The sequence below is a fragment of the Panthera tigris genome, chromosome C1 (assembly GCF_018350195.1).
Source record: "Panthera tigris isolate Pti1 chromosome C1, P.tigris_Pti1_mat1.1, whole genome shotgun sequence".
Classification (NCBI taxonomy): domain Eukaryota; kingdom Metazoa; phylum Chordata; class Mammalia; order Carnivora; family Felidae; genus Panthera; species Panthera tigris.
Window position 1 is genome coordinate 182,014,281 of NC_056667.1, and position 20,364 is coordinate 182,034,644.

Genomic DNA, 20,364 nt, shown 5'->3' on the forward strand with positions numbered 1-20,364 from the left:
TGGCACTTAACCCAAGGTAGGTGTTTAAGTATTTGTGAAATAGTATTTCTAGTCACTTCCTAGGCAAATGCTGCCCAAAATGAAAATGCTTTATACATCATGCTTTAAGTTTATCACATGAATCCTGTTTAAGCAAGTCTGAATGGTTCTCAACCTAGGGAAATCTTGCCCTGCAAGGGACACGAGGCATGATCTGGAGGCATTTTTAGTTGTCACAACTGGGGTGGGTGCTACTGGCATCTGTCAGGACAGGATCCCTACAATGAAAAGGTTACCTGACCGAAAATGTCAGTATGCCAAAACTGAAAAATTGTAATAGCTGTAGTTTCTATTTCCTTTAACCTAAGGGATTTAAGAAGCACTAGAAACCAAAGAGTCAAGCAATTAAACCCATAGATAGGGCGGCACTATTGTTTTCAGTTTCTTAATTTAAAGAAAAAGTTCTTGATTTTTCATTATGAAGTTCCCTTTTCTGGAAAACCACCCAAAGAGCAATATTATTTAAATGGCACAACCACAACACTGTAGTGCAACGATAGTCAACTAAGATTAAAAACTGGTCTAAGACTTTAGATATAATAAGTTTTATTCATCTGGTGGTACTTGATGCTCACAGGGCACCGTACAACAAATTTTAAAAATACAATATGAAAAAATTGAACAGCCAAAGAGATCAATTCCATTAGAGGGCCCACAGAAAAACCAACAAAAGCCCACAGAAAAACCCACCCACTGTCATCCCTTAAGAACATTTTCTTCCTGCTTAAGTTTGGCTTTAAGAAACACCAAAAGAAAGTGAGAAAGTCTTTGAACGAGTTAAAACTTCACATAGCGTCTTTCACATGAGTATATCACAAAATGCTTTCCTTATTCAAGAAGCGTATAAAATTATCCAAACACCTATGAGCCTCTATTTGGTCCCATCCTTTAAGGTCATAGCTGTATTTCCCTCACCTGCCTTCAAATGATTTGCATCAGTAAAAGTCATATAAAGCGGTCTCTTTTGCTCCATTTTGCCATTACAAAGCAGATATGTTTTCCATAAACAGGAAGGGCCCAAGAAAATTGAAGTTACCCAACTTCTTGAGGTGAAAATATAACTAAATTTTTCCAAGACCAGTTTAAAACCAAATTCTGGCTTCGAAAACATTTTCTGCAATTTTCATGATTAGAAATTACTGAAGGTCATTTGACATAAACTACAAGGAATAGTAAGATGTAAAGTTATAATGGGGGCTACTGTTACAAAAACTTCAAAGAATAAAAAGATGATCTGGAAAATTGTGTTCTAGGACACCCTGACATGTCACAATATTACACAAGGAACAATAAGGAGTTACAACTTCTGCCTGAAGAGTCCTTTACTGCTCAGTATTCATTTTGTAAAAGTCAGCCAATTACAAACTGTCATGTAAGCCTCCAACACAGGAAGCACTAAGTGTTAACAGTTGGAGGCACAAACTCCTTAGTCACAGTGTAACAGTTTTACTTACAGTAGCAGAGCCATCCCATGCTTACTCTGCTGTAGAATCTCATTTCCCATTCGAGTTCACCAAAGTACTAAAATAAGGAGGCAAAACTGCTATGGGTAGTCAAAGTACTAAAATGAAGAAATTTTTGGTCGGATTTCTGGGAAAAGCTGAAAATATATTTAAAGTAGTTGCCAAAATATGGTAAGCACTACCTTAATGCTTAGTTCCTCTAAAATTAAATGGTGTTCCAACTTATGCTTAACATCTATAGATCTAAGCAAACCTAGACATTTTAGCTGCTGCAATTGTGTAATAACACAGTACGTAATACGCAACTAGATGTGTCTCCCCTTTTCCATTATACTGCATTTCTTAAGGGCAAGGGGCAGGTCAAAAGCACCTTTGCATCCCCTACACTAAGCACAGTGGCTGGTATACAGTAAGTGTTCAACAAGTATTTACTGAATACATTGTTGAGTACTGGCTTATGACATGGGAAAGAGCCCAAAGATTGTCTTATTCTATTAGCAATACTTAAGTAGAAAGCAGTTTCAAAGTAGATACCTTACCCACTTTCTAAACACAGACTCAAGAGTTAGATATGACTTAAATCATTTCTCCTAAACATGTTCATAAAGCATTTTGAGAAATCAAGAGATGAAAGGCGCTATGTAAGTGCAAAATATTATTACTCAATACAGGTTAGCAAAGATGCTATATTCTCTATGGTGATAGAACAGTTGTGCTAGTTTGAGGTGAACACCCCCAAAGCTACTACTCTTCTTGATGTCATTATCAACAGAACAATGGAATTGGACAAAGATGCCATCACTTTATATAGTTTATATTCTGCTAACTACTTTCTATAAACCAGGTAACAGAAAATAAAATTAAGCCACTTACTCTACACAAACCAATACTTTATCAAAGTTCCGCATTTTACAAGTCATGTTCAAAAAACACACACAAGTTAGCATTTTGTACACAAATGTTTATTTCTCAATTAAACATTCCCTTTAAACACAAGGAATGAATTCTAAATTTTCATAAAGATGAATTAAAAATGAAATCCCTCCAGTATAGTGTGTGTAATCGCTGTGTTCTTGGTCACTACTGGCATTTACTGTTTAACATCAAAAACAAAGACGGGTTATTTAAAAATCATGCTACTGGATTTCTAGCTCTTCCTCTATGACCAGTTCTACACTGATCTGCAATGTTTAAAAGTTTACATCACCAAATCGAAGCAAGTTTAAGAGGTGAAACAGCTGTGCATTAAACACAAAATAAACAATAAAGTTATAAGATATAGTCAAGTTCATAACGAATATAGGTGTTCTTATCATCATTGTAGATTCTTGGGTAATGTGCTATGAGAGCATCCTGTGAACCAATGTAGATGGAGTTGTAGATTTTCCAATACACGTCTCTGACTTTCCGGGCCGGGTGAAACAAACCCTAGAGTAATTAGAAGGTTATATTATTTCAATTTTCAATAACATATATAACCTTAGCACAACTAACCAACAAACCATAAAGACGGGATTCCAAACATTTCTCTTTAAGAGAAAAAAACCTGACAAAGGCACAAAATTGCAACAAGCTAAGACAAAATCTAATCTCTTCTCCCCCCACAACTGTTTTCCCATATGGTACAAACTAGCCTACTCATAATTAAGAACAGTGACTTAATTCAACTAAATTATTTTTTTTTCATGGAGTAACCCTTTAAAAATCTTAACCTTACCTGTAAACAATACTGTAACATTCTACATGGTCCAATAGCAACTCTCAGGCCCTCCAGGGCTCCCATAACTGCTTGAATTACATGGGGCGATGTCTCAAACACATTGGGCCATACATAGTTCAACAAGTGATTCAGTGAATCTTCACAACCAAATCCATAAACCCCAAGTGACATGTGTTGCACCACTGCACTAGCCGTCTGTCTGTGTACAAGGTCCCTGTAGCAGGTGGAAAAAGAAAAACCCTCGTTAAAATGGTCTTAGTTTTACAGGAAACACTTACCTGTCCTAATTAGAAACTAAATTACAAATTCGGTGCAGGGAACAAATGCAAACATCTCATACTTTATGTACCTGATATAAAATGCCTTTAGAATATACAACATTCTGTATCAGATTCAGGATTCCCCTTGAGAATTTTTACCTTAATGACGCAAACTTTACTGTGGCTCAAAAATAAGTAATTCCCAATTAACCTTTGAAAGGAATATGAGCAAGAGAGCCCTGTGCAGTGCACTTTTAGTATGTTACTAAAGAGGGGATATATGATTCTTAGATATGAATAACAGTAATCTCATTTTAAACTCTTATCAATTTAATAGACTTGAAAAGTGATTCAACACTGCTATATAAGAGACAACTAAACTAAAATTAAAACCCTTCCCTTGTAAATTTTAAGTTTCATTCAAAAATGCAATTTGGGGAGGACCAAAAATTTTTCAAACCAACAGAGTAAGAATTCTATCATCTCCCATGTTAACTGAATTTATGACAAATCATGGAATTATTTATTCTACAGTGACTCAGCTGGGAAAAACATCAGATAAGTTGGTGATGAGTATAAACAACAAGTTCATACACTTTGCCCTCAAAGGTAACAACACCTTAAAGATAAAAGAAAAAACACTGAACTTGCTAGCATCCTTATTTCTTACTTACTATAACAACACTTAATCAAGTACACTTTATAGTAAAGCAGCATTCCTCATTAATCAATTTCCCAAAGGTATTGTTTCTTTTCATTTGGAAGTTTTTGACAAGTTACACCTCAACTTAATAGTACACAGAGCGGTACGTGGGTGGCTCAGTCAGTTTAGTGGCCAACTTCGGATCAGGTCAGGATCTCCCAGTTCATGGGTTCGTGCCCCGTGTTGGGCTCCAGAGCCTGCAGCCTGCTTCAGCAGGCAGCCTCTCCTTGCCCCTCCCCCACTCATGCTTTGTCTCTCAAAAGTAAATAAACATTTAAAAAATTTAAGAAAAAAATAGTACATAGAATATAAATTTTAACTGCAGGTCACATACTTTGATGGCTGCACTCTGATGGTCAGGCACACCTCACTGAGGAATATGGAACAATATGCTTCTGATTTACTGGGCCCCAGGTGGCTAGACTTTTACAGAACCTGATTCTTAGTCTGTCTCTATGTCTTGCATGCATTTATACCTCGCTGGTAACTTGTTGATCCTGTTAAGCTTCCCTTTTGGAACGTCATGAATAAGTAACTTTAATGTGTACACAAAACTAATTGAATTGTTTCTAATTTGGATACCTTATCTTTCTTGAAAAATAAAGAGCTAAAACAGTCATTTCCCTTACAACCTGGGACTTTTTTGTTTATTTTGAGAAAGAGAGAGAAAGGGGAGGGGGAAGTAGAGAGAGAATCCCAAGCACGCTCTGAGCTGTCAGTACAGAGCCCGACATGGGGCTTGAACTCATGAACCGGGAGATCATGGACTGAGCCAAAGAACAAGAATCAGATGTTCAAGTGACTGAGCTACCCAATCACTCCTTCCCTTACTACCTGGACCCTGAACCTTTCTTTACATGAATTACTTTTGTGTTTAAAGCTGTATGTCAGTCCAGATAGTTAAAGGTATCAGGAATCTATCAAATAACTCAAGCAGTCCTGTATCAGTGGTCAATGTCTGAATAACTGGGGGCCTAAAATGGGAATAATATAACTATGGTTCAGTAGTTACAAAGCCTAATAATAATCTTTGCTTCGCATGCACTAATAAAAAGCTAAATAGATCAGGTCTCTTTGCCACACCAATAAGCTCATGCTCATCATTTCCTCCAACTATATTTGACTTTAATTAATTTCTTTCCTTGTCCTTTATTTTAGAGAGAGAGCACACACCTGGGGAAGAGGAGCAAGGGGAGAGAGAATCCCAAGCAGGCACCACGCTAAGCGTGGATTTGCAGTTTGATCATCACATGATCCTGGGATCATGACTTGAGCTGAAATCAAGAGTTGGATGCTCAACCAACTGAACTGCCCCCGCACCCCATGACTTCAATTAATTTTTAAAACAAAAGTTTACCAATTACTGCTTTTCAAACTGTATTTAGTCTAAAGATATGAAAGGGGGGCTTAAAAGGGGAGGGAGCACCTAAAAGAGAAAATTTGGGGATCCACTATAGCATACATGTTATTTGGAGAGAATGGTCATGTTCACTTCCATAAAAATTCAGTCTCATATTCCCCCTTCTTTAACTGCATCACTAACAAATAGGTCACATAATAATTATTTCAATAAGTTCTAAAATAAAGGAAGAATTATAACTATTTCTTTCTTGCATTTAATTCAGGTCACTTACCTATCCATTAAAGCATCTTCAAGTAATGGTGTTACAGCATAAATGTAGTCCTTTCCCATTTCACCAATATATTCAAACAAGAAGGAAAGTGATTTTAAGACTCCATTTTGGACATTCAGCTCAGGAACTCTGTATTCATTCATTAAGGCAGGTAGTACTGTGAAGGGTGAACACGTTTCGGCAACAATAGCTATTGCTACAGTGGTACAAACTCTGTTCTGCCTTTCCTGAACTTTGAGGTTGTTTAAGAGTGTAGCCAATACATCATGAGGACTGAAAAAAATAAATGTGTCAGCAATCTGTCAGATTGTAAGTCAAATTTTGGAAAGAAAAAAATGTAAAGGAATAAAACTTTATGGTAAATAATTATTGGCAACTTTGTAATTTTATGATTAAATACAATAATGTCACTTAGCACTGGTACTTATTTCTACTTAAAAACTTCATCAAATTAAAATATGTGTTGAAGAAAAAAATTCAAATGGTTAGTAATTTTCAAATGTAATTTTTAGTCTTTAGTGAACTTCCTAAAATATAAAGTTTTAGACTGAACAATTCTAGACTGGTCAAAACATGGCCACCAGAGCTAGGCAGTAGTATCCAAACTGTGGTCTCTCATGGCTCAATACACAATCTACCTTCCTTTTCTTGCCTTTCCGCCCACACACCTTTGTAACATCTATTCACTAAGCATTTATTTCACCACAAACAAACACTGAAGCTAAAAAAGCACAAAAGCTATTCACTGCAAAAGTCTTAACTATACCACCGCTGAAATAAATTATTCTACTACCGCTACCAAAAGACAGGGGGGGGGGTAAGGAGACTCTAATTAATCCGGGTTTTATTCTGTTTTATTGCTTAAAAATATTTTGTTATTAAACCACATGTATGTGTGGTATCTCATTTTGTACAATGACTACTTCTTCTAGTTTGGTTCTGATGAGACGAGCAAATAACCACAAATTATCTACTAGTTATAATTTCAGTTGTCTGTGGATTTGCTTTAGAAAACTATTTTAAAAACACAAAGTATTAACATGAGACCTGAATTATGCTCATTGTTTTATTAAGAACAGCCCTTAGTATTTTAAACAATACCTGAAAGAGACCAGCTAAAACCTGAAATTATTCTAAAGATGGTACTGTTTTCCTTTCTGAAAATACCTGAGGTGTGATTAAAATAAATTTTAAAACTCTCCATACATTTTAGTTCAATTTAAAATTTAAGAAAACACCTCAAAAACTGGAGGTCAGTGTTAAACGATATGCTTTCTCACCTGCATTATTCACACCACACTTTTAGAGATTACTACAGAAATAAAAGCATTTTTCAACACAGTGGGTTTATTACAAAATTAAAAATACATACATAAAAGTAAGTAATACTCACCCAATGGCCTTTGCAATGTAACCAAATGTGTTGACTGTGGCTCTACGAATAGCTTTTTTGTGAGCTTTTAAGAGCTCCAGAAGCTCAAAACAAATCCTCATCCATTCTCTCGCAGACACATACTCAGCTCCCCTAATTTAAAAAGAAAAAAGTTAATTTTGATAATAAATTTTAGAAGGTAAACTTGCAAATTCAGTTCTCAAAACATGACTATCTACTCAGTTTAAGCAGTAAATAAAAATATAACTCTTCAGAAAGGATGGTTTAATCTTAAAAATTATATTGCCACCTCTAATCACCATCTCAAGTTGAAATTTCACAGAACATTTCACTGGATAGTCTTACCATATATGTTTGTATTAGCAACATTAAGCATATTTGCAAAGTGAATAAAAAAGTAGCTAAACGTAAAAACTGATACTGTTCATAAAAATGTTTAGGCAATCTGCTTACCTGTCAGCAATACGTCCAACAAGATCAATACAATTCTCTTGTACTTTTTCATGCCTGTTCTTTAAGATGGGGGTGAGTCTAGGCAGGAGATCTTTAATTGGTGGGGTCATCTTATGCATACCTATTTAATAAAAGTCAACACACTATCAATAAACATTTGAACTATAACTTGTTCATTTTACCTTTTACTTAGCAATATAATATAGATGACTAGGCATAAATATAAACTTACAGCTGCCTATGGAAAGAAAAAGCCCCATATTCTGACCAGACTCAGAATTGTTTTTAACTTTTTATTAACAACTTCTGATTATGCATAGAAATGAAAAGAAATTAGTGAAGTGATTTAAAAAATGATGGATACTCAACAACAGAAGAGTTTTATTTGGTTCTGAAATGTATTTGTACACTCATATTTAAATATGGGGACAGTTTATGTTCCGGCCATACACAACAATATAAGCCAGAGGCAGACATGTAAATTAAAGCAAAATTTTCCAGAAAGGGCCCCCTTACCCTTTAACTGCAAAACAAACAGATCTCCAGTCTCCCTGCAATGCAGGGCATACTTGGATGGTATTTACACCTATGAAGAGAGAAAAAAGGAGGCAGCTGGCAGGGGCTCTTGCTCTAACTAGAACTGCTTGTTCTGATTCTCTCTCCATTGCTTTTCCCATGTTTCCCTGACCAACAATATGGTTTACAACTCCCTGCAAACCAGAGCCCCTTAAGTGGCCAAGTAACTGATTTTTGGCAAGTAGCTATCTTCAAGTATAGAAGACAGGGCTAAATTGGGGATTACATGTCAATGCAATGGTTCAAAGATCTCCTATACTGCATAAAAACCCCTTACTAAAATGAGAAAAACAGTGGCTATCAGTCAGCTATTCTGACCTCCTGCTAGGTTATTTTGGCTCTTCTTAACCATACAGAAGTTACTTTTGCAGAAGTCATGTTCAACTACAGTAAAGATTAAAGAGAAGAGACCATTTGTTTGCTATATCATAATTTTCTTAAATAATGAAAGCTTTGCTCTCCATACCCAAGGGGGCATTTGTAATGTACTTGTGTTTTGCTTTGGGTTAGAAAACTGAATGGATAAAGAATTGGATATAAATAAAAATGAGACAACAACTTGATAAATCCACTTTTCTCTCTGGTTATGTTCCTGAAACATGACAGCAAACAGAAAAACCTGCCATAATCATTTACTAATTCAAGGGTAAAGAAATATACAATATTTCGTCTCCTAAAACTAAAACTTCAGCATTGTTTCCTCACACCCTTCAAATACGTTTCAGGTGAGACATTGTTTTTATTAGGATTCTCTATTCCATGACTTCAAAGTTTTTTGAGTTGGTAACTATTCTCACCTCTCTTTACAGGTCCTAAACTTGCCCTCTTTTCTCTGTTTAAAGTACAATATAAATGAGTTTTAGGAAACAACTTTCGTGACATCCTGACTTAACTATGATTTTGAAGTGCTTAAAACCATGTATCAGAAATCATTACTCAATTCCTAAATGTGATTCTGTATCTTACTTTCAAAAAAACAAAGTTAAAAAAACAAAATAAAAAAATTCTTTCATGACCAGCAAATTCCATACCTATTACATTTACAATGGCCTTCAATGCTCCAAGAATGCTGCCCAATACTTCAGGGTACTCTTCACCCAAATACTCATACAAAACAACACCCAAGTGCCCCATCAATTTTTCCTGTAATAATAATAATAAAAAAAAAAGTTAAAATGTTACTATTCACATGGAACTATTTGGTGGGAAAATAAGAATCTGATAGAAAAGTTTACCTCTTGACAAGTCTTCATGACAACAGCAGTTCGAGAAATCAAGTCAGCTGCCTGTTGCCTAACTTTTGCTGATTTGTTATTTAAACGCCACAAAACTGTACCACAGATCTGAGGCAAGTAAGGTTTGACTCGTTTGCCAAGAGCATTGACCACTGTGCCAAAGCCATTCAACATTACAGAGTCCTAAAAAAAGAAAAGCTACGTTAAATTTAAAAACTACATTCACTGAGACTACAATTCAGTTTGTGCCCGAATAGTTTAAATATACTAATATTCACAGGTGCCTGGGTGGCTCAGTCGGTTCAGCGTCCGACTTCGGTTCAGGTCGTGATCTCATGGTTCGTGGGATCAGGCCCTGTGTTGGGCTCTGTGCTGATAGCTCAGAGCCTGGAGCCTGCTTCAGATTCTGTGTCTCCCTCTCTCTCTGCCCCTTCTCTACTTGTACTTTCTCTCTCTCTCAAAAAAATAAAACATTAAAACAAATTTTAAATATACTAAGATTAATTTAACAAAATCAAATCTAAAAAATTTAAATCATAGACAACTGAAATGAGAACATGAGGATTTTTAAAATTTCAAATTCAATTACTTTTCAGTGATAATTATTTGGTTGAAAAGTAATGTTTTACAAATATGAAGGTCAGCAGCAATTTGTTGTAATAATCTGTATCATTACCTCTGTAGTCTGTTCTTGGAAAGCATAAAGAATACCATCAATCAACTGTTCTTCAAGTTTATGATCAATATCTGCTGCTCCCAAGTTGCCCATAATTTTCTCAATTGTCTCCATCACCATTTTTCTGTACTGTTCAGCTTCATCCTTCAGATCATCCACAATCCTGGATATAATTTCTGCTGCACCTACTTTGTTTGCCAATTCCACAGTAGTATCAACTAACTAAAGACAGGAGGAAAGAAACCTTTTAGATATTATCCAAGCCAGCAAGTAGGCTGAGAACAGTTAATTCCTGTTTCAAAAACTTTTAAGAGAAAGGTAACCCAAAAAACATAAATGTGAGAGTAAGTCAAAATGATTTAAGGTAAGATTGTACTCATGTTTCACCTAGCCCAGATTAAGTATTTCTTTTAACTAGACAAAGACATTAATTCATAGTTGAGTATTTATCCTAGAATGCAAAATCAAAATGGAAGTTAATTAGCTGACTAAATACATCTCCTTTTATAATCAAGCACATATTTTGAGACCAGGGCAAAAACAATGTTTAATATTCATTCAAATTAACTAAGGAATTAGTTGAAAAGATTATTTAAAAATATTTTCTTCAGTAGGTTCCATGACCAATATGAACCTTCAACTCACAACCCTGAGATCAAGAGTCATATGCTCTACCAACTGAGCCAGCCAGGCACCCTTTGAAAATATGTTTTACGGGGGGCCTGAGCGGCTCAGTTAAGTGTCTGACTCTTGATTTTGGCTCAGGTCATGACCTCACGTTCCTGAGATAGAGCCCCTTAAACCCCATGGTGGGCTCTGAGCTGGGTGTGGAACCTGCTTAAGATGCTCTCTTCCTTTTCCTCTGCCCCTCCACAACTCATGCTCACTCTCAAAAAAAAAAAAAAAAGATAAAATATTTTTTACAATGAAAGTTTACCTGTCGGTAATTTCTTCTATCCAAAGCCATTCTGTGTTGCCAGAAGTGTTTAAAAAAAGGAGGAAGAATCTCTGTTTTAATGTAGTTTGCTTCTACACCATCTGTTCCACAACACTGCTTTACCACCTAAAAGGTTAAAAAATAGTAGTAAATACAGTCTTGGTTTAACAATAGTTAAATAGTTTTGGGCTTTAACATTCTCTGAACCACGAAACACACCCAATTTAGGTGAACCAATCCGTGACAACAATTTGGAATACTTACCTTCAGCACAATTTTCTTCATTTCTTCATCAGGTGACTGAAATTCTCGAATAAGGATTAACATCACTTCTCTAGTATAGTAGTTGGCATATTCTGCATCCATAAGAGGAATAAGATAGCCAATAGCCTTTAAGAAAGCAGCCAGACCCTATTTTAAAATAAAAAAATACGTATACTTAGTAAGTTAGATTTAATTGCCTTAACTTCAATGAGTGGAAATGAAAAGAAAAATAAAATCTATCTGGTGAACCAAACCTACCTTTCCTCTGTGTTGACGGATACCCTTCCATAGAGGCTTTAACACAGAATCAAAAGATTCGATACCATAAGGAGTTGCTGCTTCAGCCAAGGCAGCAATGGCCAAAGCACTAATGGTCCGAACTTTCTGTTGCTCATCCACAAGACCTAGAAAAAACCAAACAAACACAGGTTGTAACTAAGTGACAACATTACCTAATTTTCACAAGCTCATCATTTAGTCAAAATGAAGAATCTGTTCATACTAGACAAAATTAGACAAAAGCCAATATGAACCAAAGCCTATTAGCAGATAACGTAATAAACCCCATCACAAATTATGTGGGGTTTTTGTAGGTAGAACCCTTCCATTTATCTCTCCAAATCAGTAGCCCAAATTTCAGGACACCTATTTTATAAAAGATGAAGTAATGGGGCGCCTGGGTGGTTCAGTCGGTTAAGCATCTGACTTTGGCTCAGGTTATGACCTCACTGCTCATCTTGAGTTCAAGCCCTGCATCGGGCTCTATGCTGGCAGCTCAGAGTCTGGAACCTGTTTCAGATTCTGTCTCCATCTCTCTGCCCCTCCCCTGCTCAAACTCAGTCTCTCTCTCTCAAATATAAACATTAAAAAAAAAACTTTTTTAATAAGTAAAAATAATTTTTAAAGAGACGAAGTTATATCACAACTTACCATGCTCAATGATTTCAACTAAACTTCTGAGATGTGGCAAGATGGCACAGCCCATAAGAATAGCTATCTGCTGTACAATCTTAATACCAGTGTGTCTCGCTTGCCAGGACTTCTTACTTTTACACACAGCTTTTAAGAAGGGCAACAATGAAGGAATGCCCAGGGCAGAGGCTACAACAGCAAAAGCTCTAGCTGTTGTGTTACGAACATACTCATCCATGTTATCTATATCAGGTCTCATGGTAGAGATCATAGTAGCCAGACCAGCAGCCTAAAAAGTCAAGAAGGACACTCATCAGCTGATAACATTAACCCTCAACGCTTTCCTTCTATAATCAAATAATCCCATCAATGGATACAAAACTTTCTTCTCTAGAAATATAATGTAAATACCTTTGCCAAATTAGAAATAATCTCTCGACCTTCCACTCTAGCATAGTAATCTTCATCAATTAGCAATGGTTCAATGACCACAAGGATCTGAAAAAGAAAAAGAGCTACACTTTCACACCAATTACTAATGCCATACTCGTGTAACAAAATTAAATACATATTGAAAAAATTTTATTATAGGTCATTTATGTAATTTACACACACAAGCATACAAAACATATTTTGCTAGGAAATTTATAATTACCGGACTTTGTAACAAGGGACAATAAAAAATTTTAATTACACAATTTCAAACCCCATATAAAAACTGGGGAGAACTGTTCATCACAGAGTAAAAATATTCAATATTTAAAAAAATAACAACTTCTGGAGCGCCTGGGTGGCTCAGTCAGTTAAGCATCCGACTTTGGCTCAGGTCATGATCTCATGTCTTGTGGGTTCAAGCCCCACATCGGGCTCTGTGCTGACAGCTCAGGGCCTGGAACCTGCTTCATATTCTGTGTCTCCCTCTCTCTTTGCCCTCCCCCACTTACTCTCTCTCTCTCTCTCTCAAAACCAAACATTAAAAAATTTAAAAAAAATTCATAAAAAAAAAAACAAAAAAAAACTACACTAATCTTCATTTAACAATTCTAAGCCATTATTACCACCAGCAAAAAGATGGGTCCTTAACACCAAATGGCATGCTACAGACATGTATCTTTTCTTATCCTAACATAATACCAATAAAAGTAAATGAAAAAGTATGAATAATATGAAACCATTTTAGTCAAGATGACAAAAAGTTCCTTCAATATATACACACATACATTTGTATATGTGTTATATACTTGTGCAAAGAAAAAGGTCTAAGAGGACATGTAAATATAATATTGGTTAACTCTGTAGAGTGTCTTACAGGGGGGTGAAATTCCCCTTTTTTGTTGTGAATGCATGCATCAGCTATTACCTCTTAAGAATTTTTTAAATTTCACAAATAATAAGTGACTTAAGAAATCCATTAATTGTTTTTATATTAAAAATTATCCAACCATTAGAAACACTACTTTAATTAGAACAACACACCTTGTGCACATATGGTCGAACTAAGTCATCAAGTTTGTATAATATTCGATCAATAACTTTCACAAGTAAATGACGTTCTTGATCCTCAAGTGTAGGAGACATCAGTAGAGGAAGAATCTGATTAAACAAAGGACCAGCTCCAAATTCACGAGCTTTATCAGTAATCTGACGCAATGCAGCCTGGGGGGAAAAAAAAGAGTAGAAGGTATATTCCCTTATAATTAAGCATTCTGAAAGAACTAATTACTCCATGATTTTCTTTACCTTAATATTTTTAGTATAAACTTCACAGACATCTTACACATATTAGCGTAAGTGCATTCCCATCAAATTACTCTGAAGTTAGAGGGGCGTCTGAGTGGCTCAGTCACATCTGACTCTTGATTTTGCTTCAGGTCATGATCTCACAGTTTCTAAGATGGAGCCTGCTTGAAATTCTCTCTCTCCCTTTCTCTCTGCCCCTCCCTGGCTAGCACTCTTGCAGATCTCTGCATGTCTCAAAATAAATAAACTTAAAAAATTTATAAAAAGGCCCGGAGAACAAAAAGGAGAATCTCATTTTTCAGCATCTGTATTAGCATAAAGCTGTTGGACTAAAAAAATTAAATCCTTCATACTACACCTTTCTTTCCCTTACACTATGCCCATGGTAAAGATGAAGAGATTAATTATAAATTTCTAAACATAAAACTATAGTGAACATGACGATGTAATGAACTAGTACTTACCTTTCTCATTGGAGGTGTTCCATTCTTAATTTTTAAAAGAAGCTTCATTATTTTTCTCTCTTTTTGCTCTTCTGGACTAAGTGTTGATTCATCAACATCAACCTAACAGTAAAAAAAAAAGAAAATGCAGTTAGATTAAGATACTGTGATTTGTAAGTCCTAAATAAAAAATGGTATTTCAGTTCTGCTATTATCACTTACCAAAAGTTTATCAAAGTACTGAATATCATCAGGTTTTAAAAATGGCAGATTCCCAGATGGTTGGTCATTAACACTTTTCATTGTTCTATCTTCAGTTTGCATGTGGAAACCAGTCATACCACCCAAAGGCGTTGGAGTTGCTGTCAGCTTTCGAGCTGGAGTTCGAATAGGAACATAACCAGCTGGAGGGGGAAGTACCTAATACAGTTAAAAGACAGTTTAGGATTTTCTTGACTTTATAAAATAACACAATTAATATTTGTATTTAAAATATCTTAACAGTTTATTAGCTAAGAAGCTTCCTGCTTGTTCTATCATTTAAAATCTGTATAACAGGGACACCTGGGTGGCTCAGTCGGTTAAGCATCCAACTTCAGTTCAGGTCACATGATCTCACAGTTCATGAGTTTGAGCACCGCATCAGGGTCTGTACTGACAAACTCAGAGCCTGGAGCCTGCTTCAGATTCTGTGTCTCCCTCCCTCTTTACCCCTCCCCGCCTCATTCTTGTTCTCTCTTTCTCTCAAAAGGAATAAACATTAAAAATTTTTTTTTAAATCTGTATGACAAACATTTCTCATTTGCTGATTAAAAAGCACATTAAGAGTATTAGTAATGTGGGGAAATGAGGAGATACATGAAGCAGGCTTATAAAATTCTGATCACTCTCAAACATTAATCTATATAAACATGTTGGTGAGCCGACATGTCATAAATGGAAATAAGTTCACAAAGTGCACATAATATATAAAGGGTTAATTTTAATAAAGTTAAAATTTAGATTCATACAAATCTCTGCACCATAAAAGCAAGAATCTTAGTATTTAAGTTGCTTGACAAAATGCATAAAAACTAAATCTGGGGTGCCTGAGTAGCTCAGTCAGTTGAGCGTCTCCTGATTTCAATTCAGGTCATGATCCTGTCATGGGATCGAGCCCCGTGTTGGTCCACTCAGTGCAGAGCCTGCTTAAGAGTCTCTCTCTCCCTCTGCCCCTCTCCCCTGCTCGTGCTCTCTCTCTAAAATAAAAAAAAAACAAAAAACTAAAACCAAAATATTTACCAAGGTCCTATAAAATACACCATTTATTAAACCAAGAAATTTACTTAAGATTCACTAAGAAAGATTTTTATCTCCTATGGATATTAAGGTAATCAATGACTGTAACTGAGAAGACATTCAGGAAGTCAACAGTAAGTTGTAGAAATGTCTACACCCACAGCATTATGTGGAGGCTACAAGAAGTTTAAAGCAGAAATTCATGCACACTTGAAACACTCTAATACAAAACTAACAAGGGGGAAAAACATACATATACAAACTCTTAAAAGCAATGGGCACCAGCAATATAAGGCTCTGTAGAGGCCATCGGAATCTAGTTCCAGCTATATGACCACAGACTACCTTTAGACCAGCAAATGGTCCCTCAATGCCAGGTACATTTTATAACTCAAAATAAACTTTAACTTGATACAGTAAAAACAATATTCTTTGTGTTCATTTGCAATCCATGAATTTAAATACACAAAATCTTGTGAAACACAAAGTAAAATAACCATGATCTAATGTGAGCTTAATCCTGAGACTATGATGAACTGAAGCAACAAGCTATTCCATATCCCAAAGGCAGCAAGTTCTCAAAGTATGGTCCTAGAAGTCCTTGAAATTTCTCACCTTCCAAAAGCAATAAAAGCTTCGTATCATTCAGTTTTTTCATCTCTATTACTTTTTGGAAATAGCTAAAAGAATTAGCAGTAGTAAATTTGGGCAAAGCCAATGTAAACCTGACAAATTAATTTTTTCAAAGAACACTTAAAGAAAATTCACATTATAAATACCACATTACCTTATATCCTTCTGGAAACATGGCATCTAATTCTTCATCAGAAAGTGGACGGTTTCTCTCATCAATTTCTCTTTCCCACCTCCAAGCTTGAAGCTGTTCGGGAGTCATACTCATTATGTGACCTACCAAAAAAAGCAAATTTCTGTAACAATCTATAGCCTTAAGTCTGTATCGTTACATAGGTCTTTGGGATAGAAGACCGTTAACCTCATAATTGCTTTATATTATCAACTCAAATCAAGACTTCTTTTTATATCTGGTCATTCTTGCTAAAAATAAACATTAATAACATACAGAATACCTCAGAGAAAAACATTCAAAATATTTCTGGTAAAAAGTATTTCCAATGGGAAAGTTTCTACCTGGAGTAGGGGTAGCCATGTTCATGGCTGGTGTGCCAATTGGTGTCTTTCCAGGTGTCAGAACAGGAGTGCTTCCACCCATCTGACTAGCTGGTGTTTCATCCCAACGTGACTTTCTTTTACTGGCTCCAGGAGTTGGTGTTTCACCAATTGAATCTCCACCTCGATCTGTTCGAGGAGTCTCAGCCCATCCGCTTCCATGCCCAGGAGTATCTTTAAAGAAAAAAAGTAAATAAATATAAAATTTTAACCACTGTCAAAAAATTAGTGTATTCTCAAAGAGCTAATATTGAAACGGATCAAGTTTAAAAAAAGGATATTCTTAAAATGCAGACCCACTTAGAGGTTTAATTTTCATTTCGTCTTTATTCTCTTCCATTTTTTCTTTCCCAATGATTACAAAAGCATAGTAACCACTGAGGAGTAAGAAAACAAAAGTATTTTTTTAACCATGCATACTATCACAACCCAGAGACAACCACTTTATGCATCTTGAGCCACTTTTCATTTCTCCATACAGTTGAGATTACTCTGTACATACAATTCTATACTGCTTCTTTCATCTACTATATGTTAAGCACTCTCCCCTATCACTAAAAATTCTTTATAAAAATATAGCAGATGTACTATGAAGTCTTAACCTGCCACAGCTAATCTTATAAAGAACTAACAAGACACATGGAAATGCAAACTGGTGTAGCCACTCTGGAAAACAGTATGGAGGTTCCTCAAAAAACTAAAAATAGAACTACTCTATGACCCAGCAATTGCACTACTAGGTATTCATCCAAGGGATACAGGAGTGCTGTTTCGAAGGGTCATTGCACCCCAATGTTTATAGCAGCGCTATTGACAATAGCCAAAGTACAGAAAGAGCCCAAGTGTCCATCGATGGATGAATGGATAAAGATGTGATATGTGTGTGTGTGTGTGTGTGTGTGTGTGTGTACACACACACACACACACACACACACACACACACAATGAAGTATTACTTGGTAATCAAAAAGAAGGAAACCTTGCCATTAGCAACTACATGGATAGAACTAGAGAGTATTATGCTAAGCGAAATAAGAGAAAGACAAGTATTGTATGACTTCACTCATATGAGGAATTTAAGATACAAAACAGATTAACATAAGGGAAGGGAAGCAAAAATAATAGAAAAACAAGGGAACAAAACATAAGAGAAAATAATATAGAGAACAAACAGAGGGTTGCTGGAGGGGTGATGGGTTAAATGGGTAAGTGGCATTAAGAAATCTAGTCCTAAAAAAAAAGAAATCTAGTCCTGAAATCACTGTTGCACTATATGCTAACTTGGATGTAAATTAAAAAGTAATTGGTTTTTTAAAAAAATGAATGCACTTAACACCAATGAATTGTACACGTAAAACTGTTAAAATGGTAAATTTTATGTTATGTATATTTTATCACAATAAAAAACTAAGTTATGGTCTACAATCTTTTCTTTCTCCTAATGTTCTTCCTAAAATAAATATTAAACCTTTTCAAGAAGGGAAAAGAATTAGGCATATGATCTGCTTAGTCCTTTATCTGTTCCCAAAGCAGCTGATTATTTACCTGTCTAGCCAGGACTAGAAATGTAAACAGATTTCCTCTAATAAACGTACCACTCATCAAATCAATACTTCACCCAAACACACACCCAGACTCCACTAGAAGTACCTCTTTCTGTTTTGGGGGTCTCATCCCATCTGTTTTTGCGAGCACTGGAAGTTGCACCTCCGTGGCCTGGTGTTGCATGGCCTGGCGTATCGCCGCGTCCAGGAGTAGCAGCTCCCGCTGGTGTGTGGCTAGGTGTAGGATCCCATATTTTTGAGCCTGGGGTTGCTCCAGGAGTCTCACTTCCCTTTGCACGACCTGGTGTCTCATCCCATCTTAAGGAAGGGGTATGTCCGGGGGTCTTAACAAAGCAAAACAATACCTTTATTTCACACACCTACACATTCACATAAAAATAACTAGAAAATTTCTATTAGAAAGACAGTAAACAAATAAACGTTTTAGTCTTCTTCTGTATAAATGAGAGTAAACTACCCTGCTTAAAAGATACCTACTTCATAGCAAATATGTCTAAAGACAATGTAAAGTTTTAATTTTGAACAGTTTTGAATAAAGCCCTAGCTTAAAAAAAATGTATTTTGGATTATGAACCTTGGATATGCCATTAATATCTCTGTAGCTTTTAGAAAACCACCAAGCTTTCTCTGTCTGCCATCTGCAATCTAAAAATTTCAGCTTTAATGATATCATCGCTACTTCCCAAACTAGGCTTAGAGACATATATCTAGAAGTTCTCACACTAAGGAAACACTATTTTCGTGTTTGTGTTCAATTTTGTGTGTATTTTTAGTTAACATAAGTATGTTTTGGATCACCTGGGTCATAAGTAGATACTGCCACATAATTTTAATCCTTGAGATTTAAAATCACATTTGTAGTATAATTCTAACTGAAGTTGACAAGATTATTAGTGAAAAAAGATTAGAAGTGGAGTGAAGTAACCAAAGGTTCCACTATAGTTTGAACAGAGACAAGTGGTGGGTGATTCAGGGCATCAGACAGCCCATGATAACAAAACAACCTGCACAGTGGAGACAATACAGTATCAAACTATCAGGTGGTTCAGTGTAAGCCACACAAAATTTAAGACTCAAGTATTCCATATAGGTTTTGTAATATACCTTTATGTATTTATTTTAAAGCTGGATGCTCTCTATCCAACACAAGAATTCTATCCAGCTTTACACCTGCAAATTTACATGAATACCATAATTAAGACTCAACATTTTTTTTCTTTTAAAAAGATTTTATGTATCACTCAGGGTTGAGAAATTTTCAATTAGGTGAATGAAGCACATGAATTGTTCAAAATCTCATCTTGGCAACTGCTCCTCCTGCTGAATCAGGGAAGAAATAAATTTTTTTAATTCAAAAAAAAAATTTTTTTTTTAACGTTTATTTATTTTGGAGACAGAGAGACAGAGCATGAACGGGGGAGGGTCAGAGAAAGAGGGAGACACAGAATCCGAAACAGCTCTGAGCTGTCAGCACAGAGCCTGACGCGGGGCTCAAACTCACAGACCATGAGATCATGACCTGAGCCGAAGTCGGCCGCTTAACCGACTGAGCCACCCAGGCGCCCCAATTTTTTAAGTATTTATTCATTTATTTTGAGAGAGAGAAAGCATGTGCACACGCACAAGCAGGCTAGGAGAGGGAAAAAGAGAATCCCAAGCAGGCTCCGTGCTGTCAGTGCAGAACCAGACATGGGGCTCAATCTCATTAACCAAGAAATCGGGACCTGAGCTGAAATCAAGAGTTTGATACTTAACGGACTGAGCCACCCAGGCACCCTGGAAATAAATTCATTCTATTATCCATTATAATTCCCACAGTTTTGGGGTGCCTGGGTGGCTCAGTTGCTTAGGTGTCCAACTCTCGATTTCAGCTAAGATCACGATT

The 20,364-nt window shown here is 36.0% G+C and overlaps 1 protein-coding gene across 3 annotated transcripts in view; it reads right to left on the reverse strand.

The window, feature by feature from the left end:
• Window positions 1-568: 568 nt before the first annotated feature.
• Window positions 569-20,364, reverse strand: part of SF3B1 (splicing factor 3b subunit 1) — a 60,119-nt gene continuing 40,323 nt past the window's right edge. For 2 of the 3 annotated variants that reach the window (XM_007094717.3, XM_015543184.2), the window contains 19 exons: window positions 18,565-18,802; window positions 16,876-17,088; window positions 16,514-16,635; window positions 14,671-14,868; window positions 14,470-14,571; window positions 13,742-13,921; window positions 12,677-12,763; window positions 12,284-12,554; window positions 11,612-11,757; window positions 11,354-11,500; window positions 11,090-11,215; window positions 10,153-10,374; window positions 9,477-9,659; window positions 9,273-9,384; window positions 7,666-7,786; window positions 7,213-7,344; window positions 5,820-6,092; window positions 3,220-3,436; window positions 569-2,930 (listed from right to left, as the gene is read on the reverse strand). In XM_007094717.3, coding sequence (XP_007094779.1) covers window positions 2,772-2,930; window positions 3,220-3,436; window positions 5,820-6,092; window positions 7,213-7,344; window positions 7,666-7,786; window positions 9,273-9,384; window positions 9,477-9,659; window positions 10,153-10,374; window positions 11,090-11,215; window positions 11,354-11,500; window positions 11,612-11,757; window positions 12,284-12,554; window positions 12,677-12,763; window positions 13,742-13,921; window positions 14,470-14,571; window positions 14,671-14,868; window positions 16,514-16,635; window positions 16,876-17,088; window positions 18,565-18,802 — 3,249 coding nt within the window. In that variant the 3' untranslated portion in view covers window positions 569-2,771. Of the gene's footprint in view, window positions 2,931-3,219; window positions 3,437-5,819; window positions 6,093-7,212; window positions 7,345-7,665; window positions 7,787-8,181; window positions 8,252-9,272; window positions 9,385-9,476; window positions 9,660-10,152; window positions 10,375-11,089; window positions 11,216-11,353; window positions 11,501-11,611; window positions 11,758-12,283; window positions 12,555-12,676; window positions 12,764-13,741; window positions 13,922-14,469; window positions 14,572-14,670; window positions 14,869-16,513; window positions 16,636-16,875; window positions 17,089-18,564; window positions 18,803-20,364 lie in introns of those variants that run through there. The other variant, XM_007094718.3, reaches the window with a different exon arrangement.